A 27995-nucleotide genomic window follows, 5' to 3' on the forward strand; every position below is an offset into this window, starting at 1 on the left:
AAATAACCTTGAACATGTAAAACATCTTTGGTAGATTCCTCTCGATCTCTTTCACACATATTAACATCATTGATCAACACTCTAACGAATAACCTTAAATAGGTCAATCATCTTTGATGGATTTTTCTCAACCTCTTTGCATAGGATAACACCATCATATAATACCAAACAATCTTAGATATGTCAAATATCCTTGGTGCATTTCTCTCAATCTATTTCACGCAAGTTAACATCATCGAACAACACTCTAACAAACAATCTTGAATATGTCAAGCATCCACGATAAATTTCTCTCAACATCTTTCATAAATGTTAATGTCATTGAGCAACACTTTGTCAAAAATCATTAAAGAATTTCTCACAACCTCATTCACACAGGTTGACTTAATCAAGCAACACTCTAACAAATAATCTTATGTAAGTCAAATATCCTTGGTGGGTTTATCTCAATTTCATCCACATAAGTTAACATCATTAATCAATATTCCGACAAACAATCTTTATTTTTTATTTTTTTTTTATTTTTTTATTCTTATAAATAACCTTGACCTTTCTTTATTAGATTTAAACGAGAATTTGACTTTTAATAGGACACAATGGAGAAAAAGGATTCATGTAGCCGACCCCACGTAGTGGGATAAAGGCTTGATGTTGTTGTTGTTGTTGTTGTTATAAATAATCTTGAATAAGTCAAACATCCTTGATAGGTTTTTCTCATTATTTAATGCCACAACTCAAGGTTTGGGAAGATAATATTTATAAAAGAATTATTCATGAGCCTCCTTGGCACAAAAAAGGAGCTTGGATAAAATTATATAATCAATGAAGAATTACACTATCATGGATGAACATCAATCATGCTCATATATGAAAGAAAAGAGATGCAAGCAAACAAAAAGGTTAAGTCCCCTTCGTAGGATGATTTCTCAAAATATTTAATCATCATCATGTAAAAGATTGAGATTATATCAGTTCTCATCATAACTTCCAACCACTTGATATGAAACATCAGCTAAGCTTGTATATTATATGAAGAGATATATTATTTACGGGTTATACAAATAAGAATTTTTATTTCAAGAATGTATACAGAAATGCTGATTATGGATGATATCAATGCACGCTTTATCAATATTAAATGAGATTTATGAAGTCCTATATAGCCATCAAACTCCCACATTAATTTCTAACTAATAGTCTATTCCTCTTTGATGTTTATAACCAGGATGTAGAATTGACCTCGATTGTAGCTTACAACAACAACAACATCATCATTATCAAGCCTTTGTCCCACTACATGGGGTTGGCTACATAAATCCTTTTTCACCATTGTCCTGTTAAAAGTCAAATTCTCATTTAAATCTATCAAAGAAAAATCATTTCTAATATTTTATAACCAAGTTTTTTTAGATCTACCTCTACCTTTCTTAAAATAAGTCAAATCTAATACCTCACCTTTCGTAATCGGATCATCAGAAGGCCTCCATTTAATGTGACCAAACCATCTAAGTGGACTCTCTCTAATCTTATCTTCCACTAGAGCTACTCCAACCTTTTCACGTATATGCTCATTTCGTAACCTATCTCTAAGGGTAAAACCACTCATCCACCTAAGCATCCTCATCTCTGCAACACTTAGTATTATGCTTCTTTTTTAATGGCCAACATTTGGCACCATAAAGCATTGCATGTCTCACCACCTTCTTATATAAAATTTCCTTAAGTTTGAGGGGGATTTTTCTATCACACAACAAGCCCGACGCATTCCTCCACTTCAACCAACCAACTTGAATTCTGCTTGGATAAATTTGGGTTTATCTCAACTAATTCCAAGCTTGGATAAATTTGGGCTAATTTTGAAGATCTATTTAGGAAATGAGTTTTAAATGAAGTAAATAGCTAACAAGGACAATGAAATATTAACCAATGATGTAAACCTATGATATATATATATATATATAGTAGATGGTTAAGTTTTATGGAGTTTAAGTATGTGTGGAGGACTAGGGAACAATACTAAGTTTTAATCTTACCTAGTTGGCCAAGAGCTATAGTAGAGGTTTTTGAGTGGTCGTGAGGCTTGTGTTAGGTGATGATTGATCTTAGAGGAGGCTTAGGATGTAAAAAAATATGTTAGAAGGATTTGGAATAGATATTTAAGAGGAGACCAACTAAACTTAAACACAAATGATAACTGCCTTATATTACCAAAAAAAAATAAAGATACTCTTAAAGCCATAAAGTCATAAGCAGAAGAGAAGAGCTAGTATTCACTCAAATGATTTCATTCAGCACTGAAAATTTCATTGCATTTCAACTAGTATTTATAGGCAACTAACTACCCTCATTTCAAACAAAAAAGTAGAAAAAATTTATGGGGAAAAGCAGGGTGGGCCAATTAAAAGAGAAGGAGAATGTCAATACAAATTTCTTTTCATTTTTTATGCTCTTCATTAAGGTGACCTACTATACATATTTACAATGACTTAAAAAATATAAAAAATAAGAACATGACATTAAATTTAAATAATGGGCCTTAACATAGGATTTTGAAATAGGCTCTTGTTCATAAACTTTTACCTTGGGCCTTTGCTCTTTCTTTTGTAATAAGTCTAATGAGCTAAATTAGTATTGACACTTCATGTAATACCCAATCTCAAATAATTGAAATAAGATTAATTATAATGGTAATGATAATAAAGAAAAGAACCTCCATCTTTTGAAAATATCAAGAAGCAGATGCAATCATCGGCAATTCCTCTTCAATGAAATATTTTACATCTTCTCCCTTTGAATGACCATAAGTTGCTACTCCAGTATCTGCACAATATCCTTCTACCTTCATGTGTTTAGTTAGCCATCTCAACCCAACATATATATCCTTAATATCTGGATGAAGAAGTTCCCCTACAACAAAAACATGAACCCTACTCTTGATTTCTATCCAACTACATCCTGGTTCCTTGTTCACCCCTCGAAGCTTCATCAATCTTCGAACACGCTCGACATCATCCCAACGGTTCCATGAAGCATATATATTCGACAACAAAATGTAAGCAGAAGAATCCTTTGAGCCCAACTCCATCAACCTCTCCCCTGCATAGGCTCCATAAAGAAAATTCTTCTTATTTCGACAAGATCCCAACACAATGCGCCACAGACATGTCCCATGATCTATAGGAACTGATTCAATAAAGTCTGTAGCTTCCTCAAACTTCCCTGCACGGGTAAGCATGTCTACCATGCAAGAATAATGGTCAATTTTAGGTAACAAACCATACTCATTCTGCATTGATCTAAAATAACTCCAACCTTTCTCCACTAAGCCAATGTGGCTACAAGCACAGAGGGCATTAATGAAAGTGACATGGTCTGGTTTTATGCCTTCCGACTGCATCTCTTCAAAGAGGTTGAGGGCCTCAATTCCTCGTCCGTTCTGAGAATAACCTGATATGATTGAATTCCAGGCAATAACGTCTCTTTCAGGCATCCTTCTAAAGATGAGATTACAGTCTTCAAGGTTCCCACACTTGGCGTACATTGTAGAGAGAGCACTGCCAATTGGTATACCAATACCAAAACCATGTTTAAGAGTACGAGCATGGATTTGTTTTCCCTGCTCAAAAGCCACGAGGCTTGAACATGCTCGAAGAGCACTCGCCAAGGTAAGATTGTTAGGTAAAATTCCTCCGCTTTCCATTCTGCTGTACATTGTAAGAGCTTCTTCATGCTCTCCATTCTGCACATATGCTGATATCATCGTTGTCCACAGAACAATATCAACCTCTTGCAACATATCAAACGCTCTTCTTGCATCTTTAATGCATAAGCATTTTGCATACATATCAACCAAAGCACTTTTAACATAAATTTGAGATTCAAAACCCAGTTTTAGCACATAACAATGAGCTTCAATTCCCTCAACTAAAGATGAGTGATCGCTGCAAGCATTGAGGACACCAACAAACGTGAACTCACTGGGTCTTACTCCCTCAGAATGCATACATCCAAACAACTCTAAAGCCTTCCAAGACTCTCCATTCTGTGCATAACCGGTGATCATTGCAGACCAGGTGATCGGGCTCTTATTTCCTGATGACATAAATATCACCAATGCTTCATCCAAGCACTGACACTTCGTGTACAATGTGATAAGAGAATTGTTGACAGAGACAAAAGACAGCAATCCGTTTTTAATTGTCAGACCATGAATCTGTCTTCCCATCTCGAGGAATTCTGGTTGGACTGAAGCACTCAAGATACTGGTAACAACAAACTCATTCACATTGCAGTCATCCTCCACCAGCAACAGCCTAAAAAGCTTAAAAGCCTCGATGCCATTCCTATCAACAGCATAACCAGAAATCATGGCCGCCCAAGAAACGGAATTCCTGTGAGGCATTCTGTCGAACACCTTCCTGGCATCAGAAAGAAGTTCTAGTTTACAGTACATGTTAAGCAGAGAACTGCCAACGAAGACGTCAGTGGAATTAGCCGTCTTGATGGCAATGCAGTGTGCCTCCATACCGTATCCGGCCATGTCTAGAGAGTGCGAAGCGGCGGTGAATAATCCCGCAAAGGTGAAAGCGTTGGGATGTAAGAGGCCGCCGCAGCCATCCCCGAAGGTCCGCATCCGCCGGAAGAGATTAAAGACCGCAGAAGAGCCCGCCTGACCCTGCTGGGAGTAGCTGTTGATAAGGCAGTTCCAGGAGACGACGTCCCAGCCCCCAGCTCTCATGTCATCGAAGGCGGCCGTGGCCTCGGCGAGACGGCCGCATCTGGCGTACATGTTGACGACGTTATTTCCAACGAAGCTATCTTCCAAAGAACCTATTTTTATAGATAAGGCGTGGACGGAGCGCCCAGCTTCGATTATTCGCTGATCCGTGCAGCGGAGGAGAAGGCCGAATAGTGATTGAAGAGTGGAAGGCCGCATCAAACTGGCCTGGAAAGAGTGAAAGGAGAGAGAAAGAGTTCGCGCGAAGAGAGACAGAACACTGCATCGTTATTAGTCGATTCCTCCGCCGCCGTCACCCGCGCAGGGGGTGAACGAGGCGGCGATGGCTTTTTAATATGTTTAATTGTTATAATATCTGTTTATTTCTTAGGCGCGCGGATTCAGGACTCGCAATAACGAATGCATCAGTTAATCCAACGGCTTGGATCTAGTTCGTAGCTCTGCTTCCGAGGGTGATTATGGTCCGTTAGAGTTAGGTATTTAACTTGAACTACTATTAAGCTGATATTTGATTGGCTTAAAAAAGATGTAATGTAAAAAAATATTTTTGAGTTATTTGAATGAATGTAACTTAAATGTAACTAAATTATTATGTTTTGTTTAATTTAAAATAATGAATGTAGTGTAAAATTTAAAAAAGGTAGCGGCAGGCAGGTCATTTATCCATGTTTCCCCATTTGGGTCCCTTACCAACAAAATATTCTGCTCTTTATATCGTCGATCTTTTTGCACATAAGCCTAAGCCCTAAATGATAGTGTTCGACAGGGATAGTATCTTTCTAAGTAACTTTTGGTGACATCTTTTCACTTTAAGCAGTACTACATTACATTTTAGTACTTCATATCACCCACAAACAGATGGTTCAATAGAGGCTCTAAATCGCTTCTTAGAACAATATATTCGTGCATGTACATCCTCTACATCTAGGTTATGATCCTCATTTATTTATTGAGTGGAATTGTATTATAACACATCCTACCATACTGTTATTAAAATGTTAGCATTTCAGACTCTATATGGCAGACTCCCACCTTCCATCCCTTCCTATATTTGTGGTACTTTTGATCTTCCTGCGATCAATACACACTTAACAGATTGGGATACCCTTCTCCAAACACTCCGACAAAACATACAACAAGCCCAAAATTGAATGAAAATCATGCAAATCATAATTGAAGAGATTTGCACGGTTCAATAGGTGATTTAGTTATAGTCAAATTACAATCATTTAGACAAAACTTTATCATTAATAATGCCCATTCTCAATTAACTAAGTGATATTTTGGCCTTTTATAATTCAAGAGGTGATTAGCCCATTAGCCTACCACCTACTCTTTCCTTTCGATAATAGAATTCATTTGATTTTTCATATATCTCTTCTAAAACCATTTAATGGTTCCCCTCTACTAACCACTTCACAACTACCAACTTTCAGTTATAGTAACTTATTATACTTGTAAATTTGGTGGACCATTCTACCCTTTATGACCTGACCAGATTCAAGATAATCCATTAATTTTTTTTTTTTGTATTTGAACATTTCTGCATGTGTTTGAAAATGCTCTGAGTGCATGTGGAGTCTGCATGTGATTTGAAATGGGTCTCAGAGGTCTGTTTGCATATTTGGAGGAGAAAATTTTTTTTTTTTCGGGCGCTGCAGCGCTAGGATTGGAAGCGCTCAAGTGCCAGTGCTCTAAAATTTTTTTGTAAAATAATTCAATGCAGCGACACTAAAGATGGCGCTGCAAAGCTATGGGCTCTTTGGGGAGAGTCATGTCAGGCGCTGCGGCGCTAGGCCGAATTTTAATATTTAAAATATTCAAATCTATTATTTATGCCATTTCATTCTCCTAAGGGCTTTCGACTAGTGAGAGGGATGAATTTCTAGAGAGAAAAAATCCATTTGAGCCACTTCATGTCTTTTCACATGACGACCAAGTTCTAAAAGTTTTTCTGCTCAAGATATGTCACATTTTATCTATCTCAATTTTTAATAATTTGACAATTTTAAAATTTTTCTGATTAAAAATATAAATTTATGGTATTTGAACTGAGATAACTTGTAAATGGGAAAACTTTCATCACGTAACTTTTTATATGTCATAAAGAATGTAGTTTTGAATATTTAAGTATTTTTTTGTAAAATTTTCACCAGGTATTTTTGAAACACTACTTCTCTAAAATTATAGGAAAATATCTAGGTACCTTAAAATAGCAATGTAGAACAATTAAGTCTTTGAAATATAGTCTTGTATAATCTTTGGTAATTTCATAGAATTCTAAGCCAGTAAACTTTTGTTACAAGTCATTAGGTTGTATTGTTAAAATACTGCCTTCTCTGAAATTCCGTAAATAGCCCAATTAAGGTTTAATTGTTTAGTTGTAATTTTATGTGTTATGATTTATGTATTGTGCATCTCTTGATGATATTATGTCTACATCTGAGAAGTTCGGTGAGAGTTCTAATTGGAGTTTTGTTATAAATATATATTTATAGGGTTTTGTTGTGAAAATTCTAAAAGTGTTGAGAGCTTGAGGGTTAGAAATTCTAAATGGGAGGTATAAGGATTTTGGAGTTATGAATGTGAGACACAAGTGCTAAAGTTCTATTACTTTTCATTCAACATATTATACTCTGAATTCGGTAAAACACTTAGTGTTTACAAAACCCCTATAATGTTATAACACACTATATTGTAAGTCTACTATTAAGCTTGGAATAATTGCTTTATTTTTAGTTTTTATTTTTGAAATTATTAAGAAATGATTTAGGTAATGTAATCTGTTGGGCTATGTTAGCTCATTATGTGTTCTGCATTTCATTTTCAAGTTAGGGCAAGGATAAATGATGGATTGAGTAGATAGGGCTACTTTTTTAAGTATAGTTGGTGAGTAGGTACTATTTCTTATTTTTAGTATTATAATTTTAAACAATCTTGACATTTTTTGTATTTCTTGCCCCATGTCTATTTGTTGTTGAGGATTGTGATAACAAAAATCTATAATATATACTTTTGTGAATCAATTTTAAAAAAATATTATGAATGAGTAAATTTATATATAGTAGAAAAATCAAAAGTTATGATGTCTGACATTTGAAAAGAAATACGATTTTTCTTCAATTAAAAAATTTTGGTCTATGCAATTCCGCCTATATTCTACCACCATATAATACGGTGTGACCTGTATCTGTGAGTCATATTAGGTTGGATTGTCATATCAAATTGGATTGTGACACAACCAACCTCTTCATTTATTGCATGTTATTTTAGCTTCACGCTTATTCAACTCCGTTGTCAATCTCACATATAGGTCTTGTTACAATAAAAATTAAATCTACCAAAGAAAATATTGCAACATTCCTCTTTTTCTTCTCTCAGGCTTCATTTGAGGCGACTTTTTTACTGCTTCTTAAAGAAGCTTTTTACTACAAAAAAATCCAAGTTTTTTAACTAAAAATATGGTTTTAGTAGTAAAAACATTGTCCCAAACAAAACCTCAATCTTCAAGACTTATTTTTTGAAGGAAACAGGAGTGCTAAACAACAACATATTTTATTGAATCAAAAAATTGTACAATCCAAATGCAAAATATGAACTACAAATATAACAAAATAACCCTAAAGCTATAAAAGTCTACCAAAGAAGTAACAAACACAATACACAACTCGCAAGTAACAACAACATTTTGACAAAATATATTATAAATTTAAGGGCATTTTCCCAATGCGTCCACATATGTAATATAGCAATAGTTTACTCTTTCTTTTGTTAGTTTTAAGCAAACCAATTTTTTAGTAACATGTTGACCTACCTAAGTATTATAAATACTCCTTTAGATCTGAAGATTTTGGTTTTGTTTGGGACGGTTTTCTTACTACTTCTAAAAACAGCTTTCTTGCACAAATATAAAAATTTTTGTACTAGTAAGGTGCTTTTAGAAGCAGTAAGAAAGCCGTCCCAAACGAAACCTTAACATGAAATAAAAAATTTCTAATTTTCCTTTCTCCTCCAACTTCTCATCTTCTTGACTCTTCAAGAAGCCTATCACTTCATTTGGTTAATAAACATAGGCTCATCTACAAAACCTGAAATAATGTACCACAATGGACCCGTTATTAGTACGGCTAAAAGATTATAATGACGAAACTAGTGTTACAGTTCATCCTGATACAGTCTGTACAGAGAAACAATTGCTTGACCCTTGCAAAGAAGCAAAGTATAGATCATTTCAAGATTTGGAATTTTCCAGCATTTTTTCAACAATATGCCTGCTCTTTTCCTCAAGATTCCGTCTCTTTTCTTCTATCTTTTCCCCAACTTTCTTTCCTAGATCCATCATTCTAGCTCGCCTGCCCACCCTTTTTGGCTTTGCATCCTCTTCAGGAAAGGTTGATGGGTTCTCCATTGTCGACCCAGGTGAGGCTGTCCTAGAAGAATCCACCCTGCCCTCCTGTACCCCATCCATTCTCAGTAATGGAGCCAACAATTCCTCGCTGGCGCTCGTGTCCGATCGCGTATCGCCATTATATGCGCCGCTCGAAGAAACCGATGTCGATTTGCCGGTTTCAGTGTGGGAAGAGGCAGACTTCAGAGCATCTTCATCAGATGCCTTATGTACATAAACTACATCCTTTACTTTTTCACTTTTATCATCAGAGTAACTAGTTTTAGTTCCACTGGGCTTTGTTTTTAGATCATTTGAATCAGATCTAGGCATACTCATATTCATGGCTTCCTGGCTTATCCGAACGAAAGGAGCAACCTTTTGAGGAATCCAATCATCCTTTTCTGCCAACATCCAGGGAATGCATATGCTTTCACAATTTGGAAGTACCAAACTGTCACGAACTGCAGCCTGTCATAAGAAAAAACAAAAACAAAAAAATTGATTCAAGTATTGATACTTATCAACAATCATGCATTCTTTGAAAGAGCGAGTATTTGGTACCTTAAACCGATTTCCCATGAGCAAAGCAATGTGAGTACTTGTGATTTTTCGTTCTCCAATGGAAGATTCTAAGTGCCAATCTATATCAGGCATTGATGTGAATCCAAACCATAACTGATCAGAAGGTGGTGGTCGTATATGCAAGCGCAGTGTTCCTCGGAGGCATGCAATTCTTATGGCTAAGGAAAGGGGCACCTTAAATGCCAAAGAGAGAGAACAAACAAATCGGAAAAAATACAGAGTGAGAAGCTCACATTGCTTTGGATACTTGAACTAAAATAAGTTCGAGCATAATAAAATGAGAAGGCTAAATTACAGAAGATGAAGGAACATTAAGTGGTGGCATCATCACTAAAGGATAAAATTAGATGATTTAACTACCAGAAGGAAGCTGCTCCACCAAACAGCAAAATTAATACTTCTTGTGCATGATACACCACGGTATTGACAGAACAAGTTTACATTCCCTAATCAAAACTGTCATCATTATTGACATATAACAATTTACTATTTATATGATCACTAAAGAGCATCATTTACATCCTAGAGAGCTTAATTAAATACTACTAGGCATGATCTAGACTCTTCCTTATGGTAATAAAGTAACAGAATAAAATTTCAAAGGAAGCCATTTCACTTCTGAATGCAAGCATCGCCATCAACGTTTAGTTTCATGTTTCAATAAAAAAAAGGTTACTACTTCTTCCATGCGACAAACTAACATCTTAAAGATAGATATAGGGTGACGAGAATCGTTCACAATCTCTGATTCCATCATCACCATAGGTCAGCAGTTAACTATATAGCTTAACCAAATACTATTACGCCTGTTGTGAAGATTTAGAAAGTCAAATCTACAGATAGATCATGAACAATTGAGAATATATGTTGGTGGAAGGACTATTTAGGTCTAGGATTTGCATATGAAAATGCAATGTAATGTACACAGAGAACTAGAATGAGGATTTTCTTGTGTTCTGATGCAAGAAAAAAAAAACATGAATTAACATATAAAGATCGTCTGGAAGCAAGCTAACACAGATACGTGTTTACTACTACGATGTAAACTAAAGAATAAGAATCAATATCACATGAAATTGGTGAAGGATTCCTCATCACAGAAAATTTATGATCATAAAAACAGAATGGGCACTCCAGACTTTATGCAATCGTGAAGGTTTGAATAAATCTAAAACATACAATCCCAATCAATAAGTAAGAAAATAGAAAATTTAGTACATTGGGAGATGGAAATGAATCCAAGGAAATAAGAACCGATTGGATAACACTATTCCATCAACTCCTCTTAAAGCATCAGACTTGAAATAAAGTAGAGTACTTCAAAACCAAAATAATTTTTTTACTAGATAATCATTCCATGATCCAAATATAAAAAGAGTGTCTACTTTTAATAGATATTACCCTGCTTAATATTATCCAAGAAACTAACAAACTCTGTATTGGAGGATAATTTTTGAAACTGGGGAACTTCTAAGAAGCGACCTCACAATCTAGGAAAATACTGTTAGACAGTATTGTACATTAGGATGAAATAGACCATATAATTCAAGACAAAGACCAATGGTGTATAACATATCATATGATATGCATTGGCATGCTTAAGTTATCTTAAACTCAGATTAAGGTAACCTTAAATTTATATCATGAATCACGTAGAGAGCATATCACATTGTAAAAAATGCTGCAAGTTCACCTTACATTCAGCCAACTAAAATCAAAACAAAGACCATCTTTGTCATCATACTATACGTGATTTGTTAATGGTGTGGTACAAGTTATGAAATGCTCGTATAGACTTGCCTTATGGTCCAACGAATATAAAATTGATAGACCATAAGGTGTGAAGATCATAGACAACACCGAAAAAATTGCATGCAAAAAACTCAAATATATAGAAGACTCACTACATTATCACGCAATAAATTTATAAGGACACATCACAACTAATTTGCATTGTTGACGATTGTAGACTTTGAGCACCATGTCACCTCTCGTTGGTTTGGATGCATTTAACTTTGTGAATAATGTTACTGATTGCCATTCAATATGTTTGGACAAAGTTCTTGAAGCTCTGCCAAGCAACCCAAGAATCATTAGAGGTCTTCCCGTCCGATGAGATGATGTATTCATCATCATTCCTAATTTGGGTTTATAATCTAAACATTTAAAATTATCTTAGATTAAAGATAAGGAATTGAAATCCAAAAAAGAAGTTTCAGAAAAATTCAGGTCATCACAGGTGAATTATGATATAAAGTTCCATAAGCCAACATTAAATATTGAACTATCCCATGGAATATCAACACTCAATAATATAACTCTGTTTATAAGCTTTCTATTTATATTTTTTATATAACTCAAGCCACTATAATAATGATTTTAGATGTGCTCCTTAGATGAATTTGTCCTAGGGGTGGAACTCAATTGTACAGCACAAATGAAAGTTGGCTAGGAGAGGGATAGAATATTATGATATGATTCTGCATTTGTGAAAGAGTTTTAACAAAGTTTTATATCAAGCATACACATCAACGAACTTCCAGAGTTTTCGCTAAAATGCAAGAATCCAGCTCAAAACTTCTTTTTTTGTCAGGCCCGGGTTTCAGCTGAAATAAATCTGTAACTATAAAAAATGAAAACAATAGTGCAAACTAATTAGACAATGATTAAGATGTAACAAAGTCTCCAGGATTTTTAGCATATGATAACCACCGACAATCTCAACGGGAATCATGTTAGTTGATCAGTTGACAAAAGAATTATACACAAACTAATACATGGATAATATACAATCTTAACTAAACACTATCTAAAGACAAACAAAATATACCTCTTCAACTCGTATTTATTTCCTCAATCAACAATTCATTCGACCAGAATCATTGTAACATTGAGTGGCCCATGCAAATCAAGTTGAGCATGCAAAGTTTCTTTCAAGACCTTTGATTGGGATAAATAGGAAAGCATGATATCAACACTTGCAACTAGTTGAAGATGTTGACAAAATGATAGTGCCAATAATACCATAATAAAAATGTCCACCACGCAGAGTGCACAAAAGCATCATGGGAAACATGTGATGGTGTTGAAGAAGAGTGGAAATAGGTGAGGTTTATGCCTCCAATGGCGCTTTCAATATTGATAGGACCATAAAAATGCCAGTGAAATATAAAATAATTCTGGATGAAGAGCAGATCTATCTTCTCAATGAAAGTTTAAAGATCAATTGCCAATATCCTGTCATGGAAACAATTTGATGCAACATTTTACGGTGCCAATCAATTGGCTTCAAGTTTAGTGAGGTTACTAATCAATTTCTTCAGATGAATGCCCACAAAATGAAGGCAAATCAGGTTCACACGTGCTAAGAAGAATATATATATATATATTTGAGGGGAACAACAACTTACCAAGTTGATATCAGATAAAAAGAGATCCATAATTGTTGTAGGATGAAGTACAGTTTAGTAATCTCTCTCCAATCAGAGCTCTTTCAAATTTACAACTGAATTTAATTGGACTAACTGATCAAATAAATTCATCTTAAATTTTTCAGAAATATGTACTTTCTTACTTGATACTTTCCGCATTCATACCACTATCAAAGGAGGAAACTTTTTCCATGAAACATTGCTGGAAAGACAGAGATCAGCAGATGCAAACATAATTTTTCTCCAATTTACATTAATCTTTTAGATGCAGCTTGTCTTCCAGTCAGAACTATCACTATCGTAGTAAAGAATCAATATACACTTCATATTGGATGCTTAGTAACTAATAAATGAGTCAAAATATATTTAGTTACTAAATTTGTAAGAACTAGAAAACAAGGCTAGCTTTTACTTGTCACCCAAGAAGTACAACTTGAATTTTTCTTTTCTATATGTACTAGACCTCGATGTTTCTTATACAAGTGAAATCTTCACATTGTCTTCAAGCCTTTACAAAAGTTTTTATGGAGATCTATAAGTTTACACTCGTTGAAACTGCCAGCAAATAACAGATCTTAATAACGTTTTAGTCAGTTTAGTATTTAAAGTTTTATTTTTTAGCTTTTCATTTAATGTCATTTAGTTCAATCATGTCTGTAATCATGCCCATGAGAACGGGAAGTGCTCTCTTAACTTTTGGATTCTCTGGCTCGGGTTTAAATGCTGGATGGTTTAATCATCAATTCATTGGCTTGCAATAGGGTTCACAAGTTCCATTTGCAAGAGGGTTCATTGACTATTGTAACATGGTTCCTATAGAAAATTTTGATATTCTTGTGCTTGGCTTAATCTGTGGTCACTATTTCCCATGATATCATATATGTTCAATGGTTAAGTCATGAGTCATTCCACTTTTCCACTGTCATACTTAAATGGTTTATTGTGGAGTTATAAGGTCTTTAGTTAAACTCAGCTACATCTGAGCTCATATGGCTTTTTTGTGACGTCTGAACAAGGAGGCAACAAACAGAGAGAATTAAAGTTCATATATATCAAAACAGAAGGTATGTAACAATGAATTATGGTTTAATAAAATTTCAATTTTCTGTAAATTTTGGCAGAGTTCAATGTTGTCTTTTGAGCGCAATGCATGAGGGACTAATTTTTCAACATAAGACATTTCTCTGTACAAGCATGAAGGAATCTAATATTAGTGAAGAAAAATGTAATTAATAAATATTCTCAAGAGAATGAACCAGATACAAAAAATGATTTGCAATTATAATATGAACATATGATATTATTGAATATAAATTTGCACCTACATTAGACTATGTTCATGGACTTGAAACTATGCTTAAAAAATAGTAAAAAATGGAGTTCGAAAGATTGGACTATCCCATGGAATATCAACACTCAATAATATAACTCTGTTTATAAGCTTTCTATTTATAATTTTTATATACCTCAAGCCACTATAATAATGATTTGGATGTGTTCCCTAGATGAATTTGTCCTAGGGGTGGAACTCAATTGAACAGCACTAATGAAAGTTGGCTAGGAGAGGGATAAAATATTATGATATGATTCTGCATTTGTGAAAGAGTTTTAACAAAGTTCTATATCAAGCATACAATCATCAACGAACTTCCAGAGTTTTCGCTAAAATGCAAGAAACCAACTCAAAACTTCTTTTTTGTCAGGCCCGGGTTTCAACTGAAATAAACCTGTAACTATAAAAAATGAAAATAATACTGCAAACTAATTAGACAATGATTAAGAGGTAACTCAACAAAGTCTCCAGGATTTTTAGCATATGATAACCACCGACAATCTCAACGGGAATCATGTTAGTTGATCAATTGACAAAAGAATTATGCACAAACTAATACATGGATAATATAAAATCTTAACTAAACTCTATCTAAAGAAAAACAAAATATACCTCTTCAACTCGTATTTATTTCCTCAATCAACAATTCATTTGACTAGAATCATTGTAACATTTGAGTGGCCCATGCAAATCAAGTTGAGCATGCAAAGCTTCTTTCAAGACCTTTGATTGGGATAAATAGGAAAGCATAATATCAACACTTGCAACTAGTTGAAGATGTTGACAAAATGATGGTGCCAATAATACCATAAACAAAATGTCCACCACGCAGAGTGCACAAAAGCATCATGGGAAACATGTGATGGTGTTGAAGAAGAGTCGAAATAGGTGAGGTTTATGCCTCCAATGGCACTTTCAATATTGATAGGACCATACAAATGCCAGTGAAATATAAAATAATTCTGGATGAAGAGCAGATCTCTCTTCTCAATGAAAGTTTAAAGATCAATAGCCAAGATCCTGTCATGGAAACATTTTAATGCAACATTTTACGGTGCCAATCAATTGGCTTCAAGTTTAGTGTGGTTACTAATCAATTTCTTCAGATGAATGCCCACAAAATGAAGGCAAATCAGGTTCACACGTGCTAAGAAGAATATATATATATATATTTGAGGGGAACAACAACTTACCAAGTTGATATCAGATAAAAAGAGATCCATAATTGTTGTAGGATGATGTACAGTTTAGGAAAATCTCTCCAATCAGAGCTCTTTCAAATTTACAACTGAATTTAATTGGACCAACTAATCAAATAAATTCATCTTAAAGTTTTCAGAAATATGTACTTTCTTACTCGATACTTTCCGCTTTCATACCACTATCAAAGGAGGAAACTTTTTCCATGAAACATTGCGGGAAAGACGAGATCAGCAGATGCAAACATAATTTTTCTCCAATTTACATTAATCTTTTAAATGCAGCTTGTCTTCCAGTCAGAATTATCACTATCGTAGTAAAGAATCAATATACAGTTCATATTGGATGGTTAATAACTAATAAATGAGTAAAAAAAAATTTAGTTACTAAATTTGTAAGAACTAGAAAACAAGGCTAGCTTTTACTTGTCACCCAAGAAGTACAACTTGAATTTTTCTTTTCTATATGTACTAGACCTCGATGTTCCTTATACAGTGAAATCTTCACATTGACTTCAAGCCTTTATAAAGTTTTTATGGAGATCTATAAGTTTACACTCGTTGAAACTGCCAGCAAATAACATATCTTAATAACGTTGTAGTCAGTTCAGTATTACAAGTTTTATTTTTTTGCTTTCAATTTAATGTCATTTAGTTCAATCATGTATGTAATCATGCACATGAGAAAGGGAAGTGCTCTCTTAACTTTTGGATTCTCTGGCTTGGGTTTAAATGCTGGATAGTTCAATCATCGATTCATTGGCTTGCAATAGGGTTCACTAGTTCCATTTGCAAGAAGATTCATTGGTTCTATCGTAAGTGCTAGGTTTTTATAATGTTAGATTGACTATTGTAACATGGTTCCTATAGAAAATTTTGATATTCTCGTGCTTGGCTTAATCTGTGGTCACTATTTCCCATGATATCAAATATGTTCAATGGTTAAGTCATGAGTCATCCCACTTTTCCACTGCCATACTTATCTGGTTTATTGTGGAGTTCTAAGGTCTTTAGTTAACCTCCGCTACATCTGATCTCATATGGCTTGTGACGTCTGAACAAGGAGGTAACAAACAGAGAGAATTAAAGTTCATATATATCAAAACAGAAGGTACGTAACAATGAATTTTGGTTTAATAAAATTTCAATTTTCTGTTAATTTTTGGCAGAGTTCAATTTGTCCTTTGAGCGCAATGCAAGTGGGACTAAATTTTCAACATAAGACATTTCCCTGTACAAGCATGAAGGAATCTAATATTACTGAAGAAAAATGTAATTAATAAATATTCTCAAGATGATGAACCAGATACAAAAAATGATTTGCAATTATAATATGAACATATGATATTATTGAATCTAAATTTGCACCTACATTAGACAATGTTCATGGACTTGAACCTATGCTTAAAAAGAGTGAAAAATGAAGTTTGAAAGAACAACTGAATATTAGAGCATGAACATCCCCTGAAAATTTAACCTATGCCTAAATATTGAACTAAATCAATTATGTCTATTATAGTTAATGAATCAAATAAGCAATCTAAAAATACAACTCTTTAAGAAAAAAATTTAATTAGTACTCTTTTAGAATTTTTAATTTCCAATTCGAATTATGCACTTTTATGAAATACGCCATCTAGTTGAATAGGAATCCTAAACCTGAATGTACTTGCATCATTTTTAGCTTCTAAATTGCTCTTACCTCCTTCAAATAAAAAAAAATGTTAAAAAATAGAACATAATATCTAATAATATCTCAAGCTGCACAGATCAATTCAGTCACAAAAATCTAACTAAAACATTCATTACTAGATAGCTCAGCTACCCCTCACAGTTTCTTTATAATCAACCAAAATGGTTTATTCACATAGTATAACAAATTAAACATTTTCTGAAAAAAAAATCCCAGTTTATTACATACCTGTGAAACTTGTTCGGCAATAGTATGTAGAATAGTCTTCCATTTTGATTTGTTAACTAACCCAGGAGTTGAGATCTTTGGTTGTTTCGAGCAATCTAAAAACAGAGAGAAATTAAGAAAAGGAAAAATCCCATAAATAGATTTAGCATGCAGCAATGCATGTTAATGCCTTCTACTTTGTCAAAAATGTAAGCTTCCATCATAAACTATTTCCCTTAATATTAAATCTAGTTTCAACTTTCAATTGCTGCAGATGGTGATTCAACTCTAATACATGAGCGAGAAGGCTAAATCTCCATGTGTGGATTAACATTCAGATGTAAAGATTAAAACAAAAAATATACAGGCATACCTCTTAATTAGCAAATAAGCACGCACGTGTAATAAACTTTATTCTAAATATCAAAAACTTGTTTCTACTATTGAAAATGTGCTTCAGGAAAGATATTTGTGCAATCTTAGCATATATGTATAGAGAGAGAGAGAGAGAGAGAGTGAGTGAGATTGTAGTGCATTGAAAATAAGCACCTTTAATTTTGCCCAGCAATCTTTAGCAGTGCCCCTTATTGCCTGAGAATAAAAAAAGAAAGATCAACAAAGGGAAAGGGAGCGAGAGGATGGGAGAGAGAGACAAAGAGAGTAAGAATAAGAGAAATGGAAAGAGAAAGGGAAAGAGACAACTAGGAGAGGAAAGGTAGGCCAACGTGAGAGGGGGTAAATGTGTGGTTCAGGAGAAGCTCAATGACTCCAACTTGTTAGTTGTAATTGATTCATTAAGACACTCTACTTCATTTTCTTTCATCTTTTCACACAAAACAAAAAGCAAAAAAGTAAGATAAAACATAAGAGATTTGAGTAGAAGAGGGTGACATCAAATGAGAATGGGTAGTTGGGTGAGAGCATGAGGGTGGTTGAGGCGCTGAAAGGGTTAAAATGATTAAATTTTTTTAATTTGTTTGAATTTTAATGAGGGTTCATCCTGCTTAAATATTTTGTTAGAGAATTTGTTGGATCTGAAAATTTTGGAAATGTTATTACAATACAATTTTTACTATATTTATTTTTGCCTTTATAGTACTCATTTTATGATAACTTTTGTCATTTTATTTATCAGTTTTTATATCCTTGTCATACTTTATATAAGATTCATGATTTCTTCATATTTTTCCATTCCTAGAACTGATTCATGCCAACACATTTCTTATTATAAAACACTATTCATCACTTGCTTAATGCGCAAACTTCTGTATGTTTGCCTTTTGCTAAATTTCTCATGCCTAACATGCCTTTTAAGTTAATTTTATGCTTAACTATAGAGACCCAATTTTAGCTTATATTCTAAAATGAATGAGTTTTGGATGTTTTGTAGTGATTTGTTGATGTGAGCCTTAACAGTTGGATTAATTATTTTGTGTGGAAGTCGAACGCGGTCCGGAGACCAACCAGAATGCACCACATCACCCCTTCGCTCGGTACCGCAGCTCAGTACCGCTCAATACAGCTGCTCAATACCGCTGATGTGGAGCATTCTTGTTAGCCTTCGGACGGCATTCTACGTCCGGCCTCCGTACAGAATAATTTCTCCAACAGTTGACATAAATTTTCTTATTTTACGATCAATAAACATTTCTGTTATTTCTTGTATATCAAAATAAGATAAAATGATACTAATGTTGTGGGTTCTACGTATATAGACACTTGTTATAGTTTTTTTAAATATCTTTCATGCTTTCATAATTTGTAACATATATGTCATTCAATTTAATTTACAGTCAACTTTGTCGAATAAGATTTATTATATTAAACTGTAAATGTTATTCCCACTACGCTTATGTCTTTTCGTTTAATAACTTAATTACATTTTGAAGTTAACTCTCTGAGTTACATTTTTACACATGTTACTTTAGATTTCCTCCTGCTATGATTTGAATGCAAGTACTCTTTTAACATCATTTTTACATATTCTTAATGTGAATGTTTACTATTTATACAACTTCTATGAGTTTTCAATTCTGTTAAAATTGATTTCGATAATAATAGTTTAGCCATCTCTCAATTCTGACCTTATTATTTATATGATTATTTATGAGTTGATTTCTTTTCAAATGGCTATAGCCACAAGTTCTTTTTATTGGCAACTATGATAAAACCATTTTTATATGAACCTACATTAACAATAAATGAACTATATATAACAATGAAATTATAACATCCCTGAAAACCTGTTAGACCGGTCCAGCCGGTCCTTTTTCTGCAGTTTTTCCCTGCTTTCCTACTGTTTTTGGCTGTTTTTCTGCTGTGGACAGCAGTTTTACATTGGATCTACTTGGTTTTGGTGAGAAACACTTGGAAATCCAAGTATTTCCTATCAAAACCATACATATGTTGAGAGATTTGATGGAGAAGTATAGAGAGTGTCAGGAGGATCTATATATGATATTTATTGATTTAAAGAAAATATTTGATAAAGTTTCAAGAGAAGTACTCTAAAGAGTTTTAGGGGAAAAAAAAGAGTTAATAAAGTTTATATTCAAGTCATTAAAGATATGTATATAAGAGTTGTTGTTTGTGTTCAAACATAATGTGATTTGACAAAGTACTTTCCTATTTCAATTGGATTACATCAAGGATCAACTTTAAGCCCATATCTTTTTGACTTAGTCATGTATGTTCTTACTAGATATTTGCAAGAGGATAGACCTTGGTGTATGATTTTTGTTGATGATATTCTTTTTGTTGATATGCCTATAGATGGAGTTAAAAACTTGAATTATGGAGATCAACCTTAGAGTTTAAAGGTTTTCGCTCAAGTAGATCTAAAATCAAATACATTGAGTGTGATTTTAGTACTAACAGATCTATTGGTGGGATTATGACATTGGGTGATCAAGTCATTGAAAAGAGTGCACATTGTTCAAAGCAATGATGAAATAGATGGGAATAATAATAGTAGAATTCATGTTGGATGGTTAAAGTGGAGGAATGCAACAGGCATGTTGTGTGACAGAACTGGAAAAATGATCAAAATGATCCCTTGATTTTTTTATAGACCAAAATAGCCCTCAACTATATTAAAGGATCATTTTGATCCCTCAAATCTTAAAGAAGAATCAAATCAATTCCATCGTGGAACTATTTTGGTTCTTCTTTAAAGAATTGAAGGACCAAAATATTCCTTTAACATAGTTGGAAACTATTTGGTCTTTTATAGAGAGTCAATGAACCATTTTGGTCATTTTCTCTAGAGTAAATTTATGAATTTTTTTTACTAAAGAGTAGACAAAACAACACCTCCAGAAATTGCTTTTTGTTTCCACAACATTTACTAATCCAGACATAACGAAAAAAACTTCATGAATTAGGTGAACTGTAAATTGGGCTGTTGCAGCAAGCATAATTTTGTTAAGAATGTTTGGTACTAAAAGTATATAGACGCCTAGGACCATAAACATATTTAAGTCTAAAAAGTATATTAAATATGTGATGCTAAACAGAATCTTGAGCCAATCATTATCAGGGAAGAAATTGTTGCTGAGTAAGAAAATCATAAGTTCAGAATAAATAAGGATAGCTATGAAGAACCTATTGGGCTAGCATGTCTTCAGCAGTAATATGATTATGCGTAGTAGAGGAGACTCGGAAAGCTGGCAAGACATACAGAATGCAAGGAGGCTCAGAGAGCTGATAAGATTTACAGGACAAAGGCATGTTTGTTTTTTTCTAACGTCTGCAGCACAAAAGTTGGTTAACTGGCTGTGGGCATGACACTGAAACCCATTTAGTCATATTTGGATGTATGTACTACAGAAAAAAAAAAACAATTATGGCTTAGCTACAGTTCTAATCCAAAAGAATTTCTTTTTACTGTATAATCGCTTAGTAGCAGTGTGAGATTTTTATTTACTGGAATTGCGCAAAGGCGGGCCTCAAGGCGAGCCTCATATTGCACAATTTTAAACCATGAACCTACGTTAACAATAGATGAACTATATTTAACAATGAAATTATAACATCCCTAAAAACCATACATATGTTGAGAGATTTGATGGAGAAGTATAGAGAGTGTTAGGAGGATTTATATATGATACTTATTGATTTAAAGAGAAAATATTTGATAAAGTTTCAAGAGAAGTACTCTAAAGAGTTTTAGAAAAGAAAAAGAGTTGATAAAGTTTATATTCAAGTCAGTAAAGATATGCATATAAGAGTTGTTGCTTGTGTTCAAACACAATGTGATTTGACAAAGTACTTTCCTATTTCAATATCTTTTTGACTTAGTCATGTATGTTCTTACTAGATATTTGCAAAAGGATAGACCTCTATCCTTGGTGTATGATTTTTGTAATTGATGATATTATTCTTGTTGATATGCCTATAGATGGAGTTGATGAAAAACTTGAATTATGGAGGTCAACCTTAGAGTTTAAAGCTTTTCGCTTAAGTAGATAAAACCAAATACATTGAGAGATTTTAGTACTAATAGATCTATTAATGGGATTATGACATTGGGTGATCAAGTCATTTAAAAGAGTGCAAATTTTAGATAAATTGGGTCTAGTGTTCAAAGAGATGATGAAATAGATGGGAATATTATCAGTAGAATTGAAGTTGGATGGTTAAAGTGGCGGAATGCAACAGGCATATTGTGTGACAGAACTAAAAAAATTATCAAAATGATCCCTCGATTTTTTATAGACCAAAATAGTCCCCAACTGTATTAAAGGATCATTTTGATCCCTCAAGTCTTAAAGAAGAATCAAATCAATTCCATGGTGGGACTATTTTGGTTCTTCTTTAAAGAATTGAGGGACCAAAACATTCCTTTAACATAGTTGGGAACTATTTAGTCTTTTATAGAGAGTCAATGAACCATTTTGGTCATTTTCTCTAGAGTAAATTTATGAAATTTTTTTACTAATGAGTAGACAAAACGACACCTCCAGAAATTGCTTTTTGTTTGCACAACATTTACTAATCCAGACATATGAAAAAACTTCATGAATTAGGTGAACTGTAAATTGGGCTATTGCAGCAAACATAATGTTGTTAAGAAAGTTTGGTACTCAAAGTATATAGACGCCTAATACCATAAATATCTTTAAGTCTAAAACATATATGAAATATGTGATGCTAAACAGAATCTTGAGCCAATCATTATCAGGGAAGAAATTGTTGCTGAGTAAGTAAATCATAAGTTCAGAATAAATGAGGATAGCTATGAAGAACCTATTGGGCTAGCATGTCTTCTGCAGTAATATGATTATGCGTAGTAGAGGAGACTCGGAATGCTGGCAAGACATGCAGAATGCGAGGAGGCTCAGAGAGCTGATAAGATTTACAGGATAAGGGCATGTTTGTTTTTTTTCTAACGTCAGCAGCACAAAAGTTGGTTAACTGGCTGTGGGCATGACACTGAAACCCGTTTAATCATATTTTAATGTATGCATTACAGAAAAATAAAAAATTATGGCTTAGCTACAGTTCTAATCCAAAAGAATTTCTTTTTACTGTATAATCGCTTAGTAGCAGTGTGAGATTTTTATTCTGAGAGTGAAAGTGGGTAACAGGCTACGTTTAGGTAACAAGCTAAATCAGAAGAGACTGAAATACCGGCTAAGTTTAGGTAACTACTACTACTGGAAAATTTTGTTCGGCAGCAGGCCAGTCTCAATGTCTTTTAAAGGAGCCAAATATGCAAGACGTGAACTGGACCCAAGGATATTGAGTGATCACAGTAACGATGATGAAGTGGTGACGGTCAGAAAATGGGATAAGACATGAGAAGAAAAAATATAGTTTATGGCTTCGATTTATATATTAAGCACAAACAATAAAAAGTTGTAATGTTAGTTTAAAACTGTTCATATATCTCTGAAGTATCTAAGCTAGAAAGCTAAAAGATGAAATTAAAATTGTGCAAATTAATTATGTTGATGCGCTCATGTATCTTAACATACCTACTTCACCCTCTTCATCTTTTTCATCTAATTGATCAGATAAGCAGGCAGACGAATTTAATTGATTGCTGTAGTATTCAATGCCCTCAAGAAGACTGGATGTCTCTTCATTATAACTTGGTTCTGAGCTAGCATTGATGAACTCTTCCTGCAGCTCTGGTTCACAAACTTCAATCCTTGTTTCAATGTCCAAGAGTAAACCACCCAAATATTCGATGTCAAACTCCACTGCCCAAACCTCCGTCAAATCCATGGGAAGAACCCTAATTTTATGAATATAAGGTGGAAGATTTCCAAGATCTATGCTTGTACATGTAATTCCACCAATGTAGCTAGGCGTTCGCATATTAGACAATGTTTTCTGCCGGAAGAACTAAGATGTAAGGGTTGAATTCTAGATTGAGAAGTAAAATGACTGGAAATAAAAAAGGCTACCTGGATGCGGGATTTCACTAAACTGTTCAGTTCAGCACTTCTTTTTGCATCAAAAAACAGCCGTGACAATAACAAATTCCAGCACAAAGTGCCATCATCACCAAAAAGCTTATCATCAAATGCTGCATCAGACATGATGGGACCCTTATTGCTTAAATGCACGTCTTGAAAGGAGCTGCTAGAATATTTGTCTTCTAAAGGGCTTTTTACAGATCCTTCAGATAATGTCACGTCATTCAGTGTGACTAACTTCTCAGCGGTCTTTCTGGTATCACGTGTAGATGATAAAACTGGATTTGCTCTACTTTCAACGCCACTCTTTGAAGCTTTCTTGGTTAGCTTTTTAAAAAAAAAGCGAGCCTTCGAATAAGTTGATGACCCATCAACCCTAATAGTTTTCTCTACAATCTCTCCATGCAAGGCAGAAGGTTTTAGAAATGAAGGGAATTCAGCACTAAATGATGCCAGATAGAAGTTGAACTCCTTGCTTATTTGAGCATACCAATTTATCAATTTATTGTCACGTGAGGAAGCTAGACGAAGAGCTTTGCACCAAGATTCTTTCTCCCAAGCAGTATCAAAATACAAGTAATATGTTTTGCTTCCATCATAAACTGTTGAACTCTTGCTTTCCAGCCTAAGGGGATACCTTTTGGCCCTGTTGCAGAATTATTGAGCAATATTAGATTTTCAAAAAAGTATTTCTTAGGATAATCAAGCTGCCCCTAAATACTTGTGATAAGGTTAATAATGATGATATGTTATGACTTTTTAGATTAAAGTCAATGATGTCAAGCACTTCTAAAATAATTTAAACAAACAGACAGATTTCAGAAAGCATAATAAGCATGAAATGAAATGTCTTCGTCAACTACGACTACACAATTTAAAATTGATTATTTCTGTTTCAAAGAAATGATGGAGTACAAATAATCCATCTGCGCCCAGAGTTGATGGTTCAGAGTTCACAAGTACCAAATGAAATGTTCAAGAAGAAGGAAAAGTTAATGGTCTTAGTTGATGGAAACTTGTAAAATTCACCTTCTAGCGTACAATCTTTGCGAATAAGGATATATTTTGTTTGAGTTTGGTATTCAAACCCCCAAATTTCAATTTCTTTGCAAATATAATTAAATGCAAATACTATGATTGTTTTCAATTATCTTATTAACTCTTTTCTATGCTACTTTTCCATACAATCCCTCCACCACTGCACCATCACGCTGATATTGAAACCTCTTGCTCATGAATTAGTACAGAGCTTGCAAATTGTAATAAGATTTCATTATCCTATGTACCATGCATGGCTCATATGGGATCTCCAACAAGATCCCTTGCGTGGGAAAATAACAGGTACTTGAATGGAATCCTACTGAGAAGGTAGTCCTACCTAAGATCCTTGTCAATTGGTAGGTCGGCCAAAAGTTTTGATGCCAACCAAAATACTCATGGTCAACCAAAATAATCTTTAATCTAACCAGACGCATTTAACCTAGTAGAGATCCCTAGGCTGTGCCAAACTCGTGCAAAGATGACTAACATAATTTGGTTGGTTAGCCAACAACTTTCTAGTCAAACAAACACCCTTGGTTTAACTGAAGATTTTTTAGTTGGTCAACAGAAGAAACATTTGACCAGTAGAGATGTTTAGGTTGCACCAAACTCAAACAAAAATGATTAAGTTACATCCAACTCAATAGTTTATGATCAGATATAGTGCAGACCAAACATCATTCCCTTATTTGCAACTCGAATATGATCGCTTAAGTTTGGTAGCAAACCAAGCACTCAAACTTAGTTTGGGTGCCATCCAAACATCCCTACTTAGCTTCAATGCAATCCTAACATCTTTGCTGAGGTTTGATGCAACCCAAGCATTTTAACAAGACTATTTGGGACTTCATCGAATATTTTTTTTGGACAAATTTTTATTTAAACAAAATAAAATTTTTTTATTACTCGCAGTAGTCAACCAAACGACAAACAGATGCCTTGAATATCCTACATAGGTTCCATGATCATTCATAATTAATAAAATGTTGCACCTGTCAAAGTGAAATATTGACGTCAGGTCCCTACATCAGAGTGATAGCACAATCGCAAAGGGATGCAAGGGAAAATAAGATGAATGATATAATTAAAAATAAACATAAAGACTTAAATAAGAAAAGTTAAAACAATGTCCTTGTCAATTATATATTGGGGACGGTGATGAGGGATGGTTTGTAGGGTTTCCTTCCATAATAATCCATTATATAAATATTAAATTGATGAAAATGCTTCAATTTTTGTAGCTTACCATTTTTTCGAAGATAAATTTGAAGAAGATACAGCTAATATTGTACAATCAAAGAGCTTAATGGTCGCTTGAGAACCATCCAGATCAGATAAGATTAACAAATGGTCTTTGATTTTAGCATACTTCTTTACAGGCTGTACTTGAACAGTACTTTTCTTCAATTTCAGCTCCTTAGGTCCTCCAGTTTGAGATTCATTTAAACCAACCTTTGGAACATTTTCAGGCTCCAAAAACCAAACTATTCCCTGATTATGATAAACACGAAAAAGCTTGAAAATATATAAGTTGAAATAAAAAACCGACATTCTGCATGTGAGATGAAGACTGCATCATCAAGGGAAAATAAAAATAAAAATTTCACAAAAATAAACTTGTAAGAAAATATACCTCATAATCTAGAAAAAATCATATAATGAGATATGCAAACATTAGATAGGAGGATATTGGTGTAAATGTGTGCTCATGACCCTATGAACATGCATACGTGTTCTTGTGAATCATCCATAGTGGTTATGCATGTATACACAAATTTTTATGCACCTTGAAGATGCCATTCAAATACAACAAATTAAGCAAAAAACATTTAGAGTTCTAACAAGCTATTAAGGTTATCATTTAGGTAAAATACGAGATTCTTTTCAATCTCACATTGGCTACTTGATAAAGAACATGAACAATATGACAGAAGATGTAATGGAAGAAAAATATAAGAGAAATGCTCTATCCACCAACACATACCCAATACAATTTTGTGAACTACAATAAATCATAAAAAATTTTAATGGTGGCTCATCATCCCCTCGTATTATTTTGCTCATCTTATATCTAAGATGCTCCTATATATCTGAGATGCCACGTAAAAAACATATTGAAATTTTGTTGGGTTTGTCAAAGTGAGACGCGTTGCACAAAGAATAACGATGCATTAACTCGGATAAAACTGAACTTAATAACAAAATTGACTGTATAATTCAATTGCGTAGAACTATAAAATGGCAAACCGGCCAAAAGAGCCATTAACGCTATTCAAAGCCATATTAATTCTCAACTTATTATCAACAAATCTCACAAGAAAGTTCATAGTTTCCTTTTTTCCATCCTTACGGTTCCAAGAAATTGCTCAAAGAAACATTACGTAACAGCAAGTTAGGCCAAATATATATATATAAATTCCAGCACGTAAGCACATAACAATAAACATAATGCTAAACAAGCGCAAAATGACGAATGCCGATCACAAGGGTCGCAAAGACTGCACAGCCAAAATCCAGATCAATGTGCCGACGCTCACCTGCTTATTACTCGCGGAGGCGAGCCACTGCTCGGAGTAGAGACCACCAGGTTCCTGCTGCGGCTCGGGCCCTGCTAAAGCCTTCCGGCGAAGCCGAACGATGGCTAGGTACAACGCCAAGCCCTCTGCTGCTAGAACTAGCAGGGATCCAAGAAGGAAACCCAGAACAAGGGTGACGAAAGCCATCGCCGAGATGGCTGTAGAGTACAGGACCTATCAAAACCTCTCGCGAAGATATGTAGCGATCGCTGAGGCAGAGAAGGAATGGAACGAGTTAGGGTTACTTCAACGCAGCGATTGCGGAATCAGTCGAGCGAGGAATCAGTCGAGCGAGGAATCAAAGGCACGTGATTTATTCGTTTTATCTTCTGCAGTACAGACGGGAAGGGTCGGGTCCCAAAAAAGTAGAGCGAAATGGT

General features: G+C 34.2%; 2 protein-coding genes across 2 annotated transcripts; both read right to left on the bottom strand.

The window, feature by feature from the left end:
- Positions 1 to 2486: 2486 nt before the first annotated feature.
- LOC110113896 (pentatricopeptide repeat-containing protein At2g33680) lies at positions 2487 to 5072 on the bottom strand. Its single transcript, XM_020846610.2, has one exon. It carries the CDS (start codon positions 4934 to 4936, stop codon positions 2729 to 2731), a length of 2208 nt encoding a protein of 735 aa, XP_020702269.1. The 5' UTR covers positions 4937 to 5072; the 3' UTR covers positions 2487 to 2728.
- Positions 5073 to 8745: 3673 nt separating this feature from the next.
- Positions 8746 to 27899, bottom strand: LOC110113903. The gene is made up of 7 exons (XM_020846620.2): positions 27577 to 27899; positions 26286 to 26530; positions 23987 to 24644; positions 23552 to 23912; positions 17595 to 17689; positions 9690 to 9884; positions 8746 to 9596 (listed from the first exon to the last, which is right to left on the bottom strand). The coding sequence occupies exons 1-7, from the start codon at positions 27760 to 27762 to the stop codon at positions 8970 to 8972; spliced, it is 2367 nt and encodes a 788-aa protein (XP_020702279.1). The 5' UTR covers positions 27763 to 27899; the 3' UTR covers positions 8746 to 8969.
- Positions 27900 to 27995: the final 96 nt, after the last annotated feature.

The sequence above is a fragment of the Dendrobium catenatum genome, unplaced genomic scaffold (assembly GCF_001605985.2).
Source record: "Dendrobium catenatum unplaced genomic scaffold, ASM160598v2 fragScaff_scaffold_1392, whole genome shotgun sequence".
Lineage (NCBI taxonomy): Eukaryota > Viridiplantae > Streptophyta > Magnoliopsida > Asparagales > Orchidaceae > Dendrobium > Dendrobium catenatum.